At 47.0% G+C, this 18,035-nt stretch overlaps 1 protein-coding gene across 1 annotated transcript; it reads right to left on the reverse strand.

Annotated features, from left to right (window-relative positions):
* Positions 1-6,065: 6,065 nt before the first annotated feature.
* On the reverse strand, positions 6,066-16,989 carry LOC147668113 (uncharacterized). The gene is made up of 4 exons (XM_086948772.1): positions 16,864-16,989; positions 9,994-10,405; positions 7,474-7,744; positions 6,066-6,889 (listed from the first exon to the last, which is right to left on the reverse strand). The coding sequence occupies exons 2-4, from the start codon at positions 10,192-10,194 to the stop codon at positions 6,309-6,311; spliced, it is 1,053 nt and encodes a 350-aa protein (XP_086804898.1). The 5' UTR covers positions 10,195-10,405; positions 16,864-16,989; the 3' UTR covers positions 6,066-6,308.
* Positions 16,990-18,035: the final 1,046 nt, after the last annotated feature.

Below are 18,035 nucleotides of genomic sequence, written 5' to 3' on the forward strand. Positions count from 1 at the left end.
TTGGAAGCACTGTTCGATTCCTGTTCTAGGATAACAATTATCAGTGCGAAAGAATTTTCACGAGTGTCCAAGGGCAGGATAATCTTGAAGAAAATGGATGTAAGGCCCGGGGGATATGCGGGTCGCCCCATCTCAATGAAAGGATACTTTTGGGACATAATTGAATACAAGGACAGAACAACAATGTCTAAAGTGTATGTGTCTACTGTCGGTGATAACATCTTGGGTTGGCAAGCGCAGAAGGAGTTGGGGGTATACCTTAATCCTAACAGCAATCCCCAAATTCTGATACAAGAGATACAAGAGCCGGAAGAGGGTTTAGTGACAGAGTTCAAGGAAGTATTCAAGGAAGAGCTAGGATGTTTGAAGAACTACTGCCACAAGATTAAATTGAAAGAAAACACGAAGCCTGTAGTAGCCAAAGTCAGGAAACTACCCATAGCCATCCAAGAAGCGGTGAAGGCGGAACTCGAGAAATTGTGCAAGGCAGGAGTCATTGAACCGGTGGAAGCGACAGAATGGCTGGCACCCATCGTGGCCGCACAGAAAAAGGATGGGTCGGTTCGGCTGTGCATTGACCTTAGGGCCCTGAACAAAGAGGTTGTGGTCGACCGCTTCCCACTGCCCAACATCACCCAGATGATGAGCATGCTAGAGGGCGCAAGAGTATTCTCCACACTTGACCTTACCTCAGCCTACTTTCAAATCAAGCTTCACGAAGAGTCGCAAGAACTCACAGCGTTCGTGACACCCATGGGCGCATACAAGTTCAAGAGGATGCCTTTCGGGTTGGTATCTGCGGCAGCCGTGTTTCAGAGGCTCATGGGAAACATCTTGAAGGAGATTCCTGGTGTTGTATGCTACCAGGACGATGTGCTAGTGTTTGCCAGAGACCATGAGGAGCATGATAAGAGGCTGAGACAAGTGCTGGCCAGGTTTAGGTCGCAAGAACTAACAGTGAGGAGAGAAAAGTGCGTGTTTGGGTGTGCTGAACTGGATTTCTTGGGACACAAAGTGACAGCGGAAGGAATCCGTCCCAAGGCAGAGCTCCAGAACACCATTTTAAATCTGGCGCCCCCGAAGAGCAAGGAAGAGATCAAGTCTTTCATGGGGATGCTAGAATTCTACGGCAAATTCATACGGAACCTTGCAGGGAGAACGCATGCCATCAGGTTGCTGTTGAAAAAGGAGACGGTGTTCAACTGGAGTCGGGAGTGTCAGAGTGAGTTTGAGGACGTGAGAAATGCTCTTGCAGAAGCACCCAGCCTGAAGTCTTACATACCCAATCGTACGACAATAGTCACCACGGACGCAAGTGCAAGAGGGCTAGGTGCGGTGCTCACATAAGTAAGCAAAGACGGAGAAGAAACAATAGCTTTCGCCTCAAGATCCCTTCAGAAAGCAGCAAACAACTACTCCGTGATCGAAAAGGAGGCCTTAGCGGTATTCTGGGCATTGAGCAAATTTAGGGATTTCCTGTGGGGCACAACATTCATCCTCCGTACCGACCACCAGCCATTGGTGGAAGTTTTCAGTAAGAAGGGCCTGGATGCGATCTCGAGTAGGATCAGGCGTTGGGTTGTTGGCCTCCAGGAGTACACTTTCAATGTCGAGTACGTCCCTGGAACTCGTAATCTGGCAGCAGACTGTTTATCGAGGCTGGTGAAAGAAAATGATGGGAATGAAGCGCATGACAGAACGGAGGATGATTTGGAAGATCACCAAATGGAAAATGTGTGTGCCATCCAGAGAGCGATAGGTGAGGAAACTTGGAAGTGTGCACTAAAGGATGACGAAGTCCTGGATGAGGTGTGCAGAAGGGTAAAAGACAGATGGAAACATGAAGATAAACGTGTGGAGGCTCTGCGGCCATTCTTGATTGTAAAGGATGAATTGTCCGTGGTCGATGAATGTCTCTTCAGGGGGACGAGGTTAGTACCTCCTGTAACGGTGAGAGAAAATCTTATTGACATGGCTCACGATGGCCACCTGGGCATCACCAAGACCAAACAAAGGCTGAGAGAAGACTATTGGTGGCCGAGCATGGACCTAGCAATTGAAAGGAAGGTGAGGGACTTCATTCCGTGTAGCATCAGCGACAAAGTACCGAGGCAACTAACACCTCCAATGGTGTGCAGGCCACTGCCATCGGGACCCTGGGAAGAGTTGGCGTTGGACATCGTAGGTCCATTGACGGGAGAGGTGCGCACGCCGTACATTCTCATGCTCATGGATTTGTACTCCAGGTGGCCGGAAGTGAAGTTGGTGAGCGAAATAACAACTAAGATCGTCATCGAGTTCCTTCAAGGGTTGTTTGAAAGAGAAGGACTACCCAGCAGTCTACTCACGGACAATGGGGTGCAACTGCGTTCGAAAGAGATGGTGGACTTTCTTGGGGAAAGAGGAATCACACACAAGCGTTGTGCCCTGTATCACCCTGAGACAATGGCATGGTAAAGCGTTTTAACAAGACCCTCAAGGAGAGTATCCAGTTGGCCAAGGCCAGCGGCATGAATTGGAAGGAAGAAGTATGGAGGCGCACAGAAGCATATAGGTTCACACCACACCAGACAACGGGAGTCACCCCGTTCGAATTGCTCCGAGGAAGAATACCCAATACTAAACTGTCCCCAGGGTGGATGGGGTGGCGTAAGGGTTGGTCAGACCACTCCAAAGAAGCGAAAGGATTAGTGAGGCAGGAAGAAGCCATGGTTGAGAGGAAAGAAAGATTTGACAGGCTCAACTCTACACGGGAGGCCGGGTTCAAAGTAGGGGATGACATTAAGATCAGGACACCCACCGGCAGGGCAAGTTGGTCAGGATACAGTAGGCCCACCAAGATCACTAAATTGTTCAGGAATGCTGTAAAGACCCAGGAAGGAAAGATTTGGAACCTGGGAAGAGTAGTGAGGTTTTGCCCACCCGGTCAAGGTTCAGGTAGAGGCAGTGAGAGTGAGGGCGACTCCGAGGGGAACGTGGGCTTCCCTCCCAGGAAACTGTGGCCGGTCTCCCACCGAGGTGGAAGGACTAGCCGGAGAATGACCAGACCACCCAGACATTTTGAACAGTATTTGATGATGTAACTTTTCTGTAATACTTGGTTCTTTTGTTCAATTCCTTTGTTTCATTCCGCAGGGAAGGGGGGATGTGTGGTATCTTCCACCCCTTCCTCCCCCGGCAGCTCTGCAGACAATGGAGCGGCTCGCGGTGACATCACTTAGAATGTCACCGCGACCAGCGTTCCAAGACGAGCGCCTGGGGAACAGTGTGAAGCTGTCACCCGCCGGGGCCATTGCTGTGGCTGGGGTCGCTGATTGTCTTGTTAACTTTAACCCCATTAAACGTCTAACTGGACTTCACCTACTTGCGTCTGGTTACCTTATGCTTGATTTCACACCATGTTTATGCCACCTTTGGATTAGCAGCTCTTAAAACATCCTGGAAGGTAGTCCAAGTTATTAGACCTCATACAATGCACATTATGTAAGTCTTTCATTAACCTCTCAACGTCACCCCCAAGGCTCGGAAAAGGCTGGAATTCAATCTAATCAGTCAATCATTGACCCAAGACCCACAAATAATTAAGTTGAATACCACCCTTTGCAAAACAACAGGAATTTAATTCAAGTGGGTTACTTTCCATGGTTTGCATTTGTACATAGAGGTATCTCTGACCTGGAGTTTGAAAACATGGCCCATCCTCCATTAATGCTCCAATTATTGACTATTCTGACACCTCAGATATTTCCTTTGCCTTTTGAGACGGAAATGAGAAGCTTCTCAGAGATTGAGATGGATTTGTTAAAGTATCTTCAAAGATGGTTAACAAGGGCAGTTTCTAGCCATGTGAGACAGACGTTTATCCGCTTTAAATCGCTTTCTGTAGCAGGGTTCAAGTTCACCTGGGTGTAACCTAACATTATCTCACCGAACTGTTGATTTTTCAAATATAAACACAAATCTTAAATCAATATAATTACTTTATGTCCATTTTTTTAAAGACGCATGAATGTTCTTTAAAACCACTACTTAAAAGTTGTAAGATACAAACATATTGTGAAACCATATTGTTATAGAGACAGGTTTGACAATGAATTTGGTGATAAATGTTGATAGAACCTAAAAACGTTTAATTGAATGGTTTAATTAGAAGTGTCCTCTGTAGGCTTTAACCTGCTTTTTTAGCCTATTTCTAGGGGCCAACAAGCAGTCAGTTTTATATAAGTTTTTATTCCATAATGTTTTATATCCATTTGATGTAGTCCTGGGGCATATTGTGAAGGTTGTTATTAAAAATCAAAATAAAGGGCCACTGTTCCTAAGAGAAGACAGAGGGAGTCGTTTAGATAGATACGAGGGGGAAGTCAGTGACTTTTACTTGTTGCCCTCACACATCCCGAGGGATGTCATGCTTCACCATAGGGCGGTGCTCCTCGTTGGACAGGTGCTGCAATGCCCTACGGGTCCCCAGAAGGGTCGTTTTGGTGGAGATCTTTTTATTTATAAACCGTATGATGAGTGCAGGGTAGTGCTCGTGAAGTGATAGGCAAGTTAAAAGTGGCTAGAGGGTTTCTGTAAAGAGCAGGTTCAATTAAAGAGATCCCTCGGTCACAGTTAAAACACAAAATGTTGACGGCTGCTCAAGGGTAGTGTTGGCCCTCAGTAGCTGGGAGATACTGTGCAAGTGAATATGTGGAATGGACTAGGTCGACATGTTTCACACTCTTAATGGTCTCAGGAGGAGCTCCCTAGCGATTCTTCAGGACCAAAGAAAAAGTAAGATACAGCGTATGCGAGATGGCCTCAAAAACATGTTCCTATAGAACACAGGCGTCCAAAAGCATAGCTGTCTACCAACTGTGTATGTATGCAGTGTAAAGCAGTGTACACCCAGTAACACAAACCCTAAATGCGCCACTGTCCGAGCACTTGAAAACCAATCTGCAAGAACTGAAGGAATCTGCGCATCACAACATCAACCTGATGCAAGCGACAGCACCCAAAATAGATCTGTGCAACACACGAAACCCAAAGCAAGGAGATTCATCAACACGGTCCATGCACAAAGGAGGAGTGAAAAAAGACACACCAGTGTATTATATGCGAAACTATCCCCATGAAATGGAAAGAGAAAACACCCATAATCCGGCCATTAGTGGGGGTGAAATGTAACATATATGTGTTTTTTCGACACCGCGCTGGGTGTACTGCAGAGGAACATATAAATCATTACAAACTATAGTCAACAATGTGTACCCTCCCTCAAGAGACGAGCTGGCAAGTCCTGCTGTGTCTAAATGTAAAGAGAATCCAGAGAGGGCCTCTCAAAGGAAGGAATGTCAACATGTGTCGCAGTGCACAGCACTGGCCATACTGGCACCTGGTGAGCCCGGTAAGGGTGATAAGCTAAAGCCTGTCACCGAAGTAAGTGTTATCATGCACTGCATTTACTATGATGCATCGGGGTAAACTGAGTGCTGGGATGTGAGGCAGTGTGCACCCACCCCCCTCCTGTTTGTAAAGACTCCCTTGAGCTGACGAGCTCTGGTTGATGCACCTGCGCCAAGCGAGTAATACAGAGACCCGAGAAGACTTTGGGCAGCATTTCCAGCACCCCCACAAAAAAAGTGTTGCTCTCTACTGAAGAAGGACAACTATCCTGAAACACATGTCTAGAGATACATAGCACCGGCTGCACCAACAAGGGTGGAAAACTAAAGCCCGACACCGAAGTAAGTGTTATCACGCACTGCATTTACTATGATGCATCGCGGCAAACTGAATGCTAGGATGTGGGGCAGTGTGTGCCCACCCTCCCCTGTTTGAAAAGGACAACTGTCTTTGCTTCCCAAAGCAGGAGGAAGTGGGAGAGAGGAGGTGATGGGGCAGCAGCCTTGTGGACACAGGAATCAGATCCCACCTGAAACCCCCCCCAGTAACAGAGGGGAAGGTGACCTTGACTCTTGAGGAAAAAACATACAGTCATACATGTGCCTTTCTGAAAATAATGTAGTGTAAAAGAAAAACCCAACATATGCCCTAGATAAAAAGAGACAAGACAACCCTCAGGATATCATAATGTACATTTATGCAAGTTAAGGTAAAAATGAAGTCATAACAAATCTGGGTTGGGGGTAAACTTGGTCAGACGTATAGGATAAATGTAGTCTTTTAAAGTCCTTCATGCTGGCGTGTGGCTCCCCCACATCCTGCCTTGCTCAGTCTTCAAATGTCCTCGCGACACTGTTTCAAAGCCATCTCGAGCGGTGTGAGGGAGGCCAGCAAAAACCTGGATTGGGGCTGGGCCGCTAACGGAAGCTCGGGTTTGAGGACCAGATGGTGTGTTGGTAGGGAGGCGACGTCCCGGTCTCCTGGAAGGTACCAGAACCTGGGTTACTGCCATACTGGCCAGCCTGGGCTGAATGAAGGCCTTCCAGGAGGTCCACAACCCTGTCCAACTTTCTACTCATCTCCTGGAGAACACCCAGGGACGCGGTCTGCCCGGCACGCAGGTCCTTCAAGACAGCGAGAGCCTCCTGGGAGGCAAGAACCGAGGGCATGGTCGCAGGGGGTGGGGTGTATGCGGCATGAGAGACCCTAGTCTGATATCTCCTGGCAGGGAACTGGTGCCTCGCGGGTGACAAAAAAGCAAAGGAAGTGGTGGTGGCAGCTACAGGAGCACATGTCACAGGTGGCGGGACAGCAGCAAATGTCTCTCTTTTCTCGTCACTGGATGTGGTTGTTTGTGAGCGGACATTCCAGCCAGCCACCTCACCATCTGCGCCACTTAGACCGTTGGAGGAGCTTGCAACGCCTTCTGACTCCAGTGGCACCTCCTGCGTCTCCCCGGATGGTTGGCCGACCTCTTCCTTGGGTCTTCGTAAGGTTCCTGGAGGTATAAGAGAGATCAGTTACCATAAGATCATCACCATATACAAACATGTCCTATATCATCTGAACATCAAATTGTAGAGACTGCAAGTCCTCTCCATATACAGCTACCACCACCAGGCATCACACACAGCATTGACACCTCATGGTACACAACTAGCATTTAGAGGCTCAGAGGTGGAAGATACAGGGAAGGCTGAGCGTGCGATCATCTAGAACCTACAACCCACAACAGCGATCACAGGATTTGTTGTGGCACTGAAAAGGGGGGCACCCTTGGTTGCAAAAAACACTACCAGTATTGCATGTGGCTGGGTAACGCAGACAATGCCACAACTTCTTGGTTTGCTCTGTGCTGTGTCACATAACCAGCTTGACTGTTGCCACCTCATTTCCTATGCAGTGGGTCATGTGAACGACTGAGAAACAACGGAATCCATGCAGGAACATACATGCAAAACAAAAAAGGACTGTGCAGCCGAGTCCTGGTTGGCTGGCCTTCCTGGGTGACATGGCATGACAAATCACTGTTACACACTACAACAAGCACATAGCTCATAGAATATTAGGTGTATCCCTCACCCGCTTCCTGCTTCTCTTTGGCCTGTAGCTGCTCCGCCAAGTCGGGGTATGCCACCGCCAGGATCTTGCGCATCATGGGCGTCATGGTGCGGCTCACCTTCTTCTTCTGCTCAGTGGACCGCCCCAGCAGATGCACGCAGGTGAGCCGCGTCCAGCGGCGGAGGTCCTCCCAGCGTTTGCGGCAGTGTCGGCTGTTGCGCTCATAGACTCCCTTCGTGCGGACACTTCTGGCGATGGCCCGCCAGATCTTCACTTTAGCGTGAGCTTTGACCTTTAAAAAAAGAGAATTAGCACAGTGGTTAATCATTCTGGGTCGCCATCAGTAATCATAAGTGCTGAACCTTACAATGAGACCGTGCTTAACACTTGCAAAGGAAGCCAGTTCTGAAAGGCGGCCCTGCAAAGCAAATGAAGAAATACTGTGGTGCTTAGCCATGTACTATGAATGTCAATCGAAATAGAAACATTAAATTTCTCCTTCATCCACCAAAGACACAATTTGGACACTGGATCTCTTCCTCTTAACAGGCGGAACAAACTAAGTTCAGTGACAGAATGAGGAGTAATCCTATACATCCACAATCTCTCACGTAGTACACTTTTACACACACTACGGAGTCCTCCTGGCCCATTCTACACAATCCTTTAACAAAAGGATTAAATCTCTACACCTGGCCATTACCTTGTGGTTCATACAGAGGGATGGTAATATGTTTAATTCCACAAGCGCTGGGACGCTTTCGGGCAGCCATGCGCTTTATAAATCTAATTTCATTTCATTTCATTTCATTTCACAAGAACTAAGACAATCTTCCATCTCTTTAAATATTAATTGCACCCCATTGTCCGTAATTAGTACTTCCGGACTACCTTCACGAGCAAACACCTCTTCCACAATAACCTGTGAGGTAGCACATGAAACAAATCTGACCTCGGGCCACTTTGAATGATAATCTATCAAAACTAAAGCAAACCGGGCATCTTGAGGCAAACAATTAAAAGGGCCAGAGACATCAAATGCTAATTTCCTCCATGGATTTTTCGGCCGGGTAATAGGTATAAGCGGAGCAAGGTGAGTCTTTAACATCTTGTCACTATCAATGCAAATAGGACATTCCCTAACTACTCTATCAATCATTTTATCCATCCCCGGCCACCAGAAACTAGTCCTTACTAACCTTTTCATGGAAGACATGCCCAAATGGCTTTCATGAGCGAGTTATATAATCTCCTCATGCATCTCCTCCGGAGGTACCCATTTACCACTCTTAAAGATTAAATAATTATCCACTTCACTTAAAACTTGATGAAAATACTTCAACTCCTAGGAAACCATATTACTTTTAGGCCAACCTTTCAGAATATAATCTTTTAACACACCCCAATGTTTATCCTGAATGACTCAATCCTTCCAAGCAAGTTCAGAAATCGCAGAGAATGTACCGTGCTTATGAGACTGCAATACCATGTACCGATTATTCCATACCACATGGTAGCAAAGCCCCTACCCGTCCTGATGAAGACCCTATAGCAAGGCGCCAGCACCTGCCTGCATTCAGCACTGGGTCGAAACGTCGACAACTTTCTCCCTGTCAGCTTCCTCCCACATCTATCATCTATTGATAACATCTTTGGAATCATGACACACTTTATGTTCAAAATTTTGAGATATTAATTTAAAACCTTTCTCTAATGCAATTGATTGTAATTGCTAATGAATATCATTAATTGATCATTGCTAAAGTCACTATTTCTTTCTTGACACTCCCTCCCACACTTTCACTTTCCCTTAGCTTTCTGGGGCACTAACTGTGTTTTAAATTGAATTATTGTCGGTTTGACACTATACTATTCAATATGTGTGCACATTGTAAATAAATAACAATGTTGCTGTATTCCTAAAGTTTGATGCAAATCATTTAAATGAATGGTTCATATTATCCTTGACTTTGTTCTGGGACCACTTTGTTTGTACGGTGTTCCTCTGCAATAAATCTTTTTATAATATTTGGATTGCATTACTGCACCATGCCACTGTGTGCAAAGTATACACACTTCTGAAGAAAGGCGGTCTCCGGGGAGAGACAAAACTAATGCTCATCACTCTAATCCCTTTAATTGTTTATCAAGTGGAGTTAACAGACCTTCAACCAACTAGAATTCTCTGGTGGGGACCTGAACCTAACCCACTCGAACGTCTCAATGTGGTCACGCTATCCCTGTGGAATTAAGTGCATGGCTGTCCACCGCCCCAATACTGAAGGTCCCTAAACTCATGCTAGTCCAGTTGTGACATCTTAGTGTGACCCTAACTTGAGAGTGGAAATTGAAATGAAATGAAATTAGGATTTCTAAAGCGCACTACTACACGTAGGTATCAAAAATATACATAATCATGTATCCACACCGTATGCAGTTTGAAAAATATTAGAATGTGTGGCTCGAGTTACTAAACCAAATCCGGTGGGTAACTTCATACAGTGAGGCATACATGTGTAAGCTCATACATGTAGGACTAACCTGCTTGTTTGCAGGGCCGTACAACTGGGAGTACTTCGCCAGGGCCCCCTCTGCCAGCAGCTCCAGCTCCTCGGGACTGAAGTGCGGGGCCCGGTCACTACCGCCCTCAGCCAGGACGGCTCCTCGACAGGACAGGAAGGCTTCAACGGGTGGATAGATCTTGCCAGATTGGGGGTTGTGGAACTGGAACATTGCTGCCATGGATTTCCTGTCAGTGGACAGTGGAAAGTCTTTCGATCAATTACCTGGAGCTCGTCCCTCAGATTTTTTGTTTTGATCTTCAGTGATGGCGCTGTACACCATCTCTGGAGGCCACGTCGCCTTACGCCATGGTGAACCCAACACAGTCAACAGGTGCAGGTACTAGAGGAATTAGCGGAGGTCATGGCAGACCGAGAAGGATGACACCAACCTATGGAGGAAACAAGAGGGAACATGAAAGAGTGAACAGCAAAAATACTGCATTATAAAGGCTTCTATCTTTGTGAGGACGTTGGACTGCGTGAACCGTCACTCATTCCGTCAGTGACATCGTTCATCCACTGGATGTGGTTTGATTTTCACTGACCTTCAAAATTAAAATTACCACAACGGATGTGGGAGATAAGGGTGAAAGAGCACCCACTCACACCGACAAATAACCTGAACCCTTCTGGGGTCAAAAGAAAGCACTGATGATAGTAACACATTTGAAATCACATTAACCAATATTTAACTTACCCCATCTTCAATATCAAGGTAAAGTATTACAAGAATACCTACTAATTGAAAAAGATCACTTTAATCAACAGGATTAAACATGCAATAATGTATTTCAAAGAGATGGACAGCCTCAAGGAAAAGCCCCACACCAAAGAAATGCTAATTTGAACAAACCGAATCAGTCCACCCAAAGTTAAAAACAAAGTCCTTGTTGAGCAACACAAGTCCCTAAAGATGGAGAAAAGTTAACCAATTTTGGGTCCCCCCATTAGGCCAGACAACAGTGGAAGGTTTAAAATGTTTAAGACGTTTCAGTGCAGATCTCTGATGCTTTTTACCAGCTTCATCAGGACCCATTACAATGTTAATTATGAAACTTCAGCTATTTTACATCCTAACTGATAATATAGTGGTATCTATAAAAAGATATATAAATGCATACTCAAGACCAATAGACATAATTAAATCATGTTCCATAAACAATTTAGCATAAATAATTTAGGTACTATTTATACCATTGGTTTCCATAGAATTGCGTCAACGAGTAACTCGTTATTAGGCAATCCACGAATAACTATACAATCCATATAGTTCCAAACCTAACCTTTGAGTGTATGCACAATGCAGGGAGTTGAAAAGCAGCCATAATTAGGTTGAATCCCAAATGTGGTGACAAGATCTATCTATTAAAATATACCTCAAAATTAAGACTTTTTAGGTTTAGTTTATCTTCAGCCAAAAATATACAAAATCAAACAACATATAATGAAATCATATGACTTAAAACATCTTTTTACATCAAAAATGTAGACACCCTTTATACCCTTTCATGCCGTAACATTGCATCAAACAATGTTTGATATTAATCCATTTACAAAAAAACTAAAAAAACACATATTTCCAATCTTATCTTTTATGTGTAAGCCGAAGGCATAAAATTGGGAAACAGCCATAAATAGTTTGGATACCAAACATAACGACAGAATCTTGTAACAGGGTACACCTCAAAAATACAACTTTTTAGATAGTTTGGCTTTTAAAACAACAAAAATCCCCCAAACTCATAAGAATCAATCATTCAATCAATTAGGGGTTTATAAAGCACGATACTCACCCGTGAGGGTCTCAAGGCGCTAAGTATGGCTTACCCAAAGTAATGCGATAATCTCCTAGTAACTACATCCTGCAACATGAAGCTGTTAAAATTGTGCATCAGGTCTCGGTAGAAATTCGGAATCCCTTCCTATTGAATTTATAATGCAATGTGTTGAGATTGTTCTCCAAAACAACTATTTTACGCTTAACAGGTCATCATACGAAAAAATAAAAGGGACAAGCATGGGAGATACCAGTGCTCCTAGCATTGCAAATTTGTGTGTCGGGATTTCAAGAGAATCCCATATACAATGATCTAGCCCCTTTCTATGAAAACATTTTTCACTAGTCCAGGTACTTCAACAAAAGGTTTTACCTGGAAAGGCCCTGAAGAGACTCTGGTTAAGTTCTTAGCATGGCTAAATCTGGAAGATTCAAACCTGATATTTTTTTATAGACCTCCCACTGTGGTATTGAATAGGATCCAAGATGTCTGATTTTTCATCATTTAAGCTAAAATTGGTCCTGATGAAGTAAGTAAAAAGCATCAGAACCAATCTGCCAGGAAAGTGTGTTGACTTTTTTAACTATCCACTCACTATTGTCCAGCTTAACGGTGGAACTAAAAATTCGATCGCTCTCCCCCGCGTTCTAGGACTGGTCTTGCACAGCAGTGACTTTGTTTTTAACTCTGGGTGGACATATTGGGTTTATTCAAACCAACATTTCTTTGGTGTGGGACTTTTCTTTGACATTGTCGATCTGTTATAAATATATTATTGTATGTTTAATGCAATTTAGAAACTGAACAATCATCGCACTCCTGCTCCCTGGTTCTCAGTAAGTCTAAGAATGGAAAAAATCAAATGTAAAGTGATAGAAAGGCGTTGGAGAAAGAATTACGCGTCTGAGTCCAAAATTGCATACAAACAGGCAATTGGACAATATCATTCTCTCTGTAATACTGCTCGGGCTGAATATGTTAGCTCTACCATTACTAATGCCCAAAATTGCCCCAAAGTCCAATTTAAACTGGTTAAAGAACTTTCAGGGTCAGCAAACAAAGTTGCCCCTCCGATTCTCAACGAATCTCAATGTGAGGACCTTGCAAAGTTCTTCCTGAACAAAGTTGAAAAAATGTATAGAGATTTTAATACTGCGAATGCTACCATCATACCGCAAAGGATACCTGCGCCTACTCTATTCAATACCAACCCTCAGTTAGAGGACCAACTGGAGACCTGCTTCAGCAAACTTGAACATTGGCTTCCGCTAGCGATCTCCTCTTTTAAATAAAACACGTTTTTGAGAGTCCTAAATCTGGCTCTCCCCGAGACCTACTTCCTGTGGCTGTGCTACAAAAAATGGAGTCACCAGCCATGAAGTGGATCATGGAGCTATTTAACGCCTCCCTAAAGGAAGCTAAGATTCCTCCCAAGTGGAAGCATGCAGTGATTCTCCCACTTCTAAAGAAAGAAAATGCCGATCCGGCTCAGTTGGCTAATTTTCTCCCCATCTCTTTGCTCCCTGTTTTCTCCAAAATTTTGGAGAAACAAGTGAACATGCAACTTCCCTAGGTTCCCCCCGGTCCCCTCCACCTCAGTCAAAACTCTAGGTATCAAACTCAACTCCCAGCTCACTCTTCACTCCCAGGTCAGTTCCGTGGTGACCTCCTCCTTTCTGTCACTACGAACCATCCGCAGGGTATCTCGCTTCTTCACCTTCGATGCCCTGAAACTGATCATTCTGGCAATGGTCATATCCCGCCTGGATTATGGCAACGCCCTATATGCGGGGATCCATGCATATAGTCTACGGCGGTTGCAATTAATCCAGAACCAGGCGGCACGATTGGTGTTCAATCTTCCGAAATCTCATCATGTAACTCCCCTCCTCAGATCTCTACACTGGCTTCCGGTCCGTGAACGCGTCCAGTTTAAACTTGCCTCTATCACCTTTCAAGCATGACTGGGCGCGACTCCGGCCTTTATAACATCTGAAATTGTTCCCTATGTTCCAACCAGAGAACTGCGCTCCTCCTCGCAATTCCTGCTTTCAGCCCCCCGCTTTCGGAGAAAGAAATGGGGAGGATCCAAGTTTGCAACCCTTGCCCCACTCCTGTGGAACTCCCTTCCTCTTGAGCTCAGATCTATAACTCTGTACCCTCAATTTCGGAAGCAACTTAAAGCCCACCTATTTGCCAAATGTTTTAACTAAACCACTTGCGGTTCCCCTCTCCCTATTCTGCTCCCCCCATTCCTACTCCGGAGAGCTGTCTTTTGTAGCGCCATGAAACCGCTGGTGAATATTTTAAACTCAAACTCAAACTGACTCTCTATGTTGAATCCCAAAAGCTCCTACATCCTTCTCAATCGGGCTTCAGGGAAGGTTTCTCCACTGAAACCACGCTACTGGGAGTTACTGAAATGCTGCGCAGCCGTCTGGACGCCAGCGATACTGTGGCACTCATATTACTTGATTCGAGTGCCGCTTCGACACGGTATCCCGTACCGTGCTATTGCAAGCCCTACGCACTATTGGCATAGATGGGCCTGCCTTGAAAGGGTTAATGGATTTTTTGATGGACCGGACATACCAGGTTTTCTCCTCGGCGACGACTTCGAACAACTATGCCTCCCCCTACGGAGTACCACAGGGCTCTATTTTGAGCCCTTTATTATTCAACATTTATGTTAAACTTCTGGCGACCATTGCCACTGAGGGGGTTGTGGATGTTGAGAGAAATATTGCCTTTCAGTGGGAAATGGTTATAATCCAACGCTCTGTTTTTAATATAAAATCAGGGCCTGTGTGGTCACTGAAAATACAAGATTTTAAAAAAGTATTATTGTCTACGGGTGCTTGTGGAAGACAATTTCTAAGGACTAGAATTGAGAGAATGCTAAAGTGATTCTGGTATTTTACTGACCTCTGCTGGTCGCTTTCTAGCAAGAAAGTTAAATAGAGGCAGTTTCCAGAAAAATTAAAAAATAGTTTCTCAGCGAAAGCAATTCTGGTATTTTACTGACCTCTACTGGTCGTTTTCTATTAAGACAGTTAAATAGAGGCAGTAGAACAGAAAAAACAGTCCCTTGGCAGACGTTGGCCGTCTCAGTAGTACTCATTGACCCCAGGAGGCTGAGCGGACCTGTCGGGCCTGAACCCGAGGCCATGGGGTCAAGCACGAGTTTCCGGAGTGGATGCATTACTTCACTGAGTCCCTCTAAAAAGGCTTGGGGAGGGGGTCACTGCAGACACAAAAAGACATTGTGTAAATTCCTTCTGACCCCATGCAACTGCCCTCTCATCACCCAAACAAGTCATCAAAAGCCAAGTGCGTGAAGAGCACATGAAGCGTGCCCTCCACATACCACCCCCACAGGCCAGGTGACCAACCGCACACACCGCCCATCCCCCCACAGGCCAGGTGACCAACCACACACACCGCCCCATCCCCCCACAGGCCAGGTGACCAACCGCTCACACCGCCCCATCCCCCCACAGGCCAGGTGAACAACCGCTCACACCGCCCCATCCCCCCCAAGGGTCAGGTGACCAACCGCGCACCCCCCCCCCATCCGCCCACAGGCCAGGTGACCAACCGCACACACCGCCCATCCCCCCACAGGCCAGGTGACCAACCACACACACCGCCCCATCCCCCCACAGGCCAGGTGACCAACCGCTCACACCGCCCCATCCCCCCACAGGCCAGGTGAACAACCGCTCACACCGCCCCATCCCCCCCAAGGGTCAGGTGACCAACCGCGCACCCCCCCCCCCATCCGCCCACAGGCCAGGTGACCAACCGCACACACCGCCCATCCCCCCACAGGCCAGGTGACCAACCACACACACCGCCCCATCCCCCCACAGGCCAGGTGACCAACCGCTCACACCGCCCCATCCCCCCACAGGCCAGGTGACCAACCGCTCACACCGCCCCATCCCCCCCAAGGGTCAGGTGACCAACCGCACACACCGCCCATCCGCCCACAGGCCAGGTGACCAACCGCACACATCGCCCATCCCCCCACAGGCCAGGTGACCAACCACACACACCGCCGATCCCCCCACAGGCCAGGTGACCAACCGCACACACCGCCCCATCCGCCCACAGGCCAGGTGACCAACCTCACACACCGCCTCATCCCCCCCACAGGCCAGGTGACCAACCGCACACACCGCCCATCCCCCCACAGGCCAGGTGACCAACCGCACACACCGCCCATCCCCCCACAGGGCAGGTGACCAACCACACACACCGCCCCTCTACATAACATAACGTGTATTTGTAAAGCGCACGGTCAGGGGTATCTTGGTACAATAACAGATGTTTACTGTTACCCAACTCAGTGGTACTCATTTTATCGACCTCAGAAAGATGAAAGGCTAAGTGGATTCACTGGGCTTTGAACCTGTGCCCATGAAGTCGGGCACAGGCCCCTGCAGTGGATGCAATAGCAGCTGAGCCCCCAGACCAGGGGCCCCTGAAAGCCACGAATCGACCCCACGGGCCCCCAAACTGCCCCAGAATCACAGACAGCAGCTAAAGAGGCGGCTCCAGGGCAGACACGGGGCCGGGGTGGTGTCACCGCCGCCCCCACCCCCCGATCCCGGGACTCGTTACTGGTAAAGACAGAAGGACAGTAAACAAACAGTCAACATCTGGAGACTTTGTATCCGAGCTCTTTGCACGGAGTCTGGGGCGCCAGACACCCGGAGCGGGCACCGGGCACTCATCCTCGGACTGCCAGCCCCGGGGGTGAGGCACGAGGGGCAGCTGGGGGTGCACGCCCAGCGCCCCCCCCCCCCTCCCCTTCCAGCAGAGATGCCCCCTTTCCAGGTCATTCACTCTATTCCCACAGACAGCAGAGGGGGCTGACAGTCAGTCTCCAAGCCTTGCAGACACCCCCCAGCTCCCTCTGCTGGGGCCGCTCCTGGGGGGGTCTGAGGACGGGGTCCCTGGGGGGGGGGGGGGGGGGGGGGGTGGGGAGGGGAGCTCCTGCAGAGACGCCCCCAGGGTCATTCACTCTATTTCCACAGACAGCAGAGGGGCTCACACTCCCTTACCTGATCAGACCCCCCCAGCCCTCCTCTGCTCGGGCAGCTCTTGGGGCCCTCGGGCGGGGGTCCTTCCTCCCCATCCGTAGCCTGGGCACCGAGGGAGGGGCTGGAAGTTGCAGCCCCCAGAAGCGGAAACTCTCTTTCCTGCTGGAGCCGGAGGGGGGTCATGGCCAGGCTCGGGGCTCCCTCTGGCGGCAGCCACTGGATCCTGCATGCGCCTCCAGGAGGGGCGGCTGCACACTGGCGCTAATTTTAGAAAACACTAAAACATATGTGCCCCCCTCCCCCCATACTGAAAAAGACCCCTCCTTGCGAGTCAAGCGGCCTCTGTTCATGAGCGTGGCTTCTGGCGGCTGCAGCAGCCACCGCGAGGCATTCTGGGACTTGTAGTGTGGCACTCAGGGCTTTAAGGGGGATAGAAAAACTGGGGGGGTCTCTCAAGGGGCGTGACAGTGTAATTAGGGGCGTCTTAAAACACTTAAGCTAAACATCTCTGCTTAGCATGGTGTGCCCCCGACTTGTATTTTGCTGCTTCTGTCAATTCAATTTTCAATTTAAAGTGGTTTATTCGTTATATATCTATCTATCTCTCCTCTCTTTCTCTCTCTCTCTCTCTCTCTCTCTATATATATATATATATTTATATATATATATATATATATTTATATATATATATATATAACCATATAGCAAGCAAAACATGAAGCATAACATTACGTGTAAGAAATTTAATACGAGGGTGAAAAGAAAAAGAAAATCAACCCTAAAGCATCAGCATCAAAACACAATCACAAATGACAAATACAATCAAAGAGGCGCGAGGTACATGCAGGAAATACAGAACTCTTTCTTGTGCAAAATACACCTAATGGAGTGCAATTACCTTTATAACACATGTGCAAACTCGCAGTAATAAAGTGACATATGCTAATAGTCAATAGAATTAATACGGACGGGCAATTTCTAAAAACACATGTGCAAAACTAGCAATAATAAAGTGCGATTTCATTTTTAATGCATGTGCAAACCTTGCAATAATAAAATGCAAATTTGTTTATAGCACATGTGCCAAACTCATAATGTTATTATGGTACATGGTAATAACCTAAAAGCAGATACAAACACTAAAATGGATTTTCGTCTTTCCCACTAAGAATAACATATTAATTCTTGGTACT

Source organism: Lissotriton vulgaris, unplaced genomic scaffold (assembly GCF_964263255.1).
Source record: "Lissotriton vulgaris unplaced genomic scaffold, aLisVul1.2 SCAFFOLD_375, whole genome shotgun sequence".
Taxonomy (NCBI): domain Eukaryota; kingdom Metazoa; phylum Chordata; class Amphibia; order Caudata; family Salamandridae; genus Lissotriton; species Lissotriton vulgaris.

Coding starts and splice junctions, on each gene's coding strand:
- LOC147668113 (XM_086948772.1), bottom strand. CDS start 10,194: ATGGCAGCAATGTTCCAGTTCCACAACCCCCAATCTGGCAAGATCTAT. Junction 7,745..9,993: donor ACGGCCCTGCAAACAAGCAG/GTTAGTCCTACA, acceptor CTTTTTTTAAAG/GTCAAAGCTCACGCTAAAGT. Junction 6,890..7,473: donor CAAAGAGAAGCAGGAAGCGG/GTGAGGGATACA, acceptor TTATACCTCCAG/GAACCTTACGAAGACCCAAG.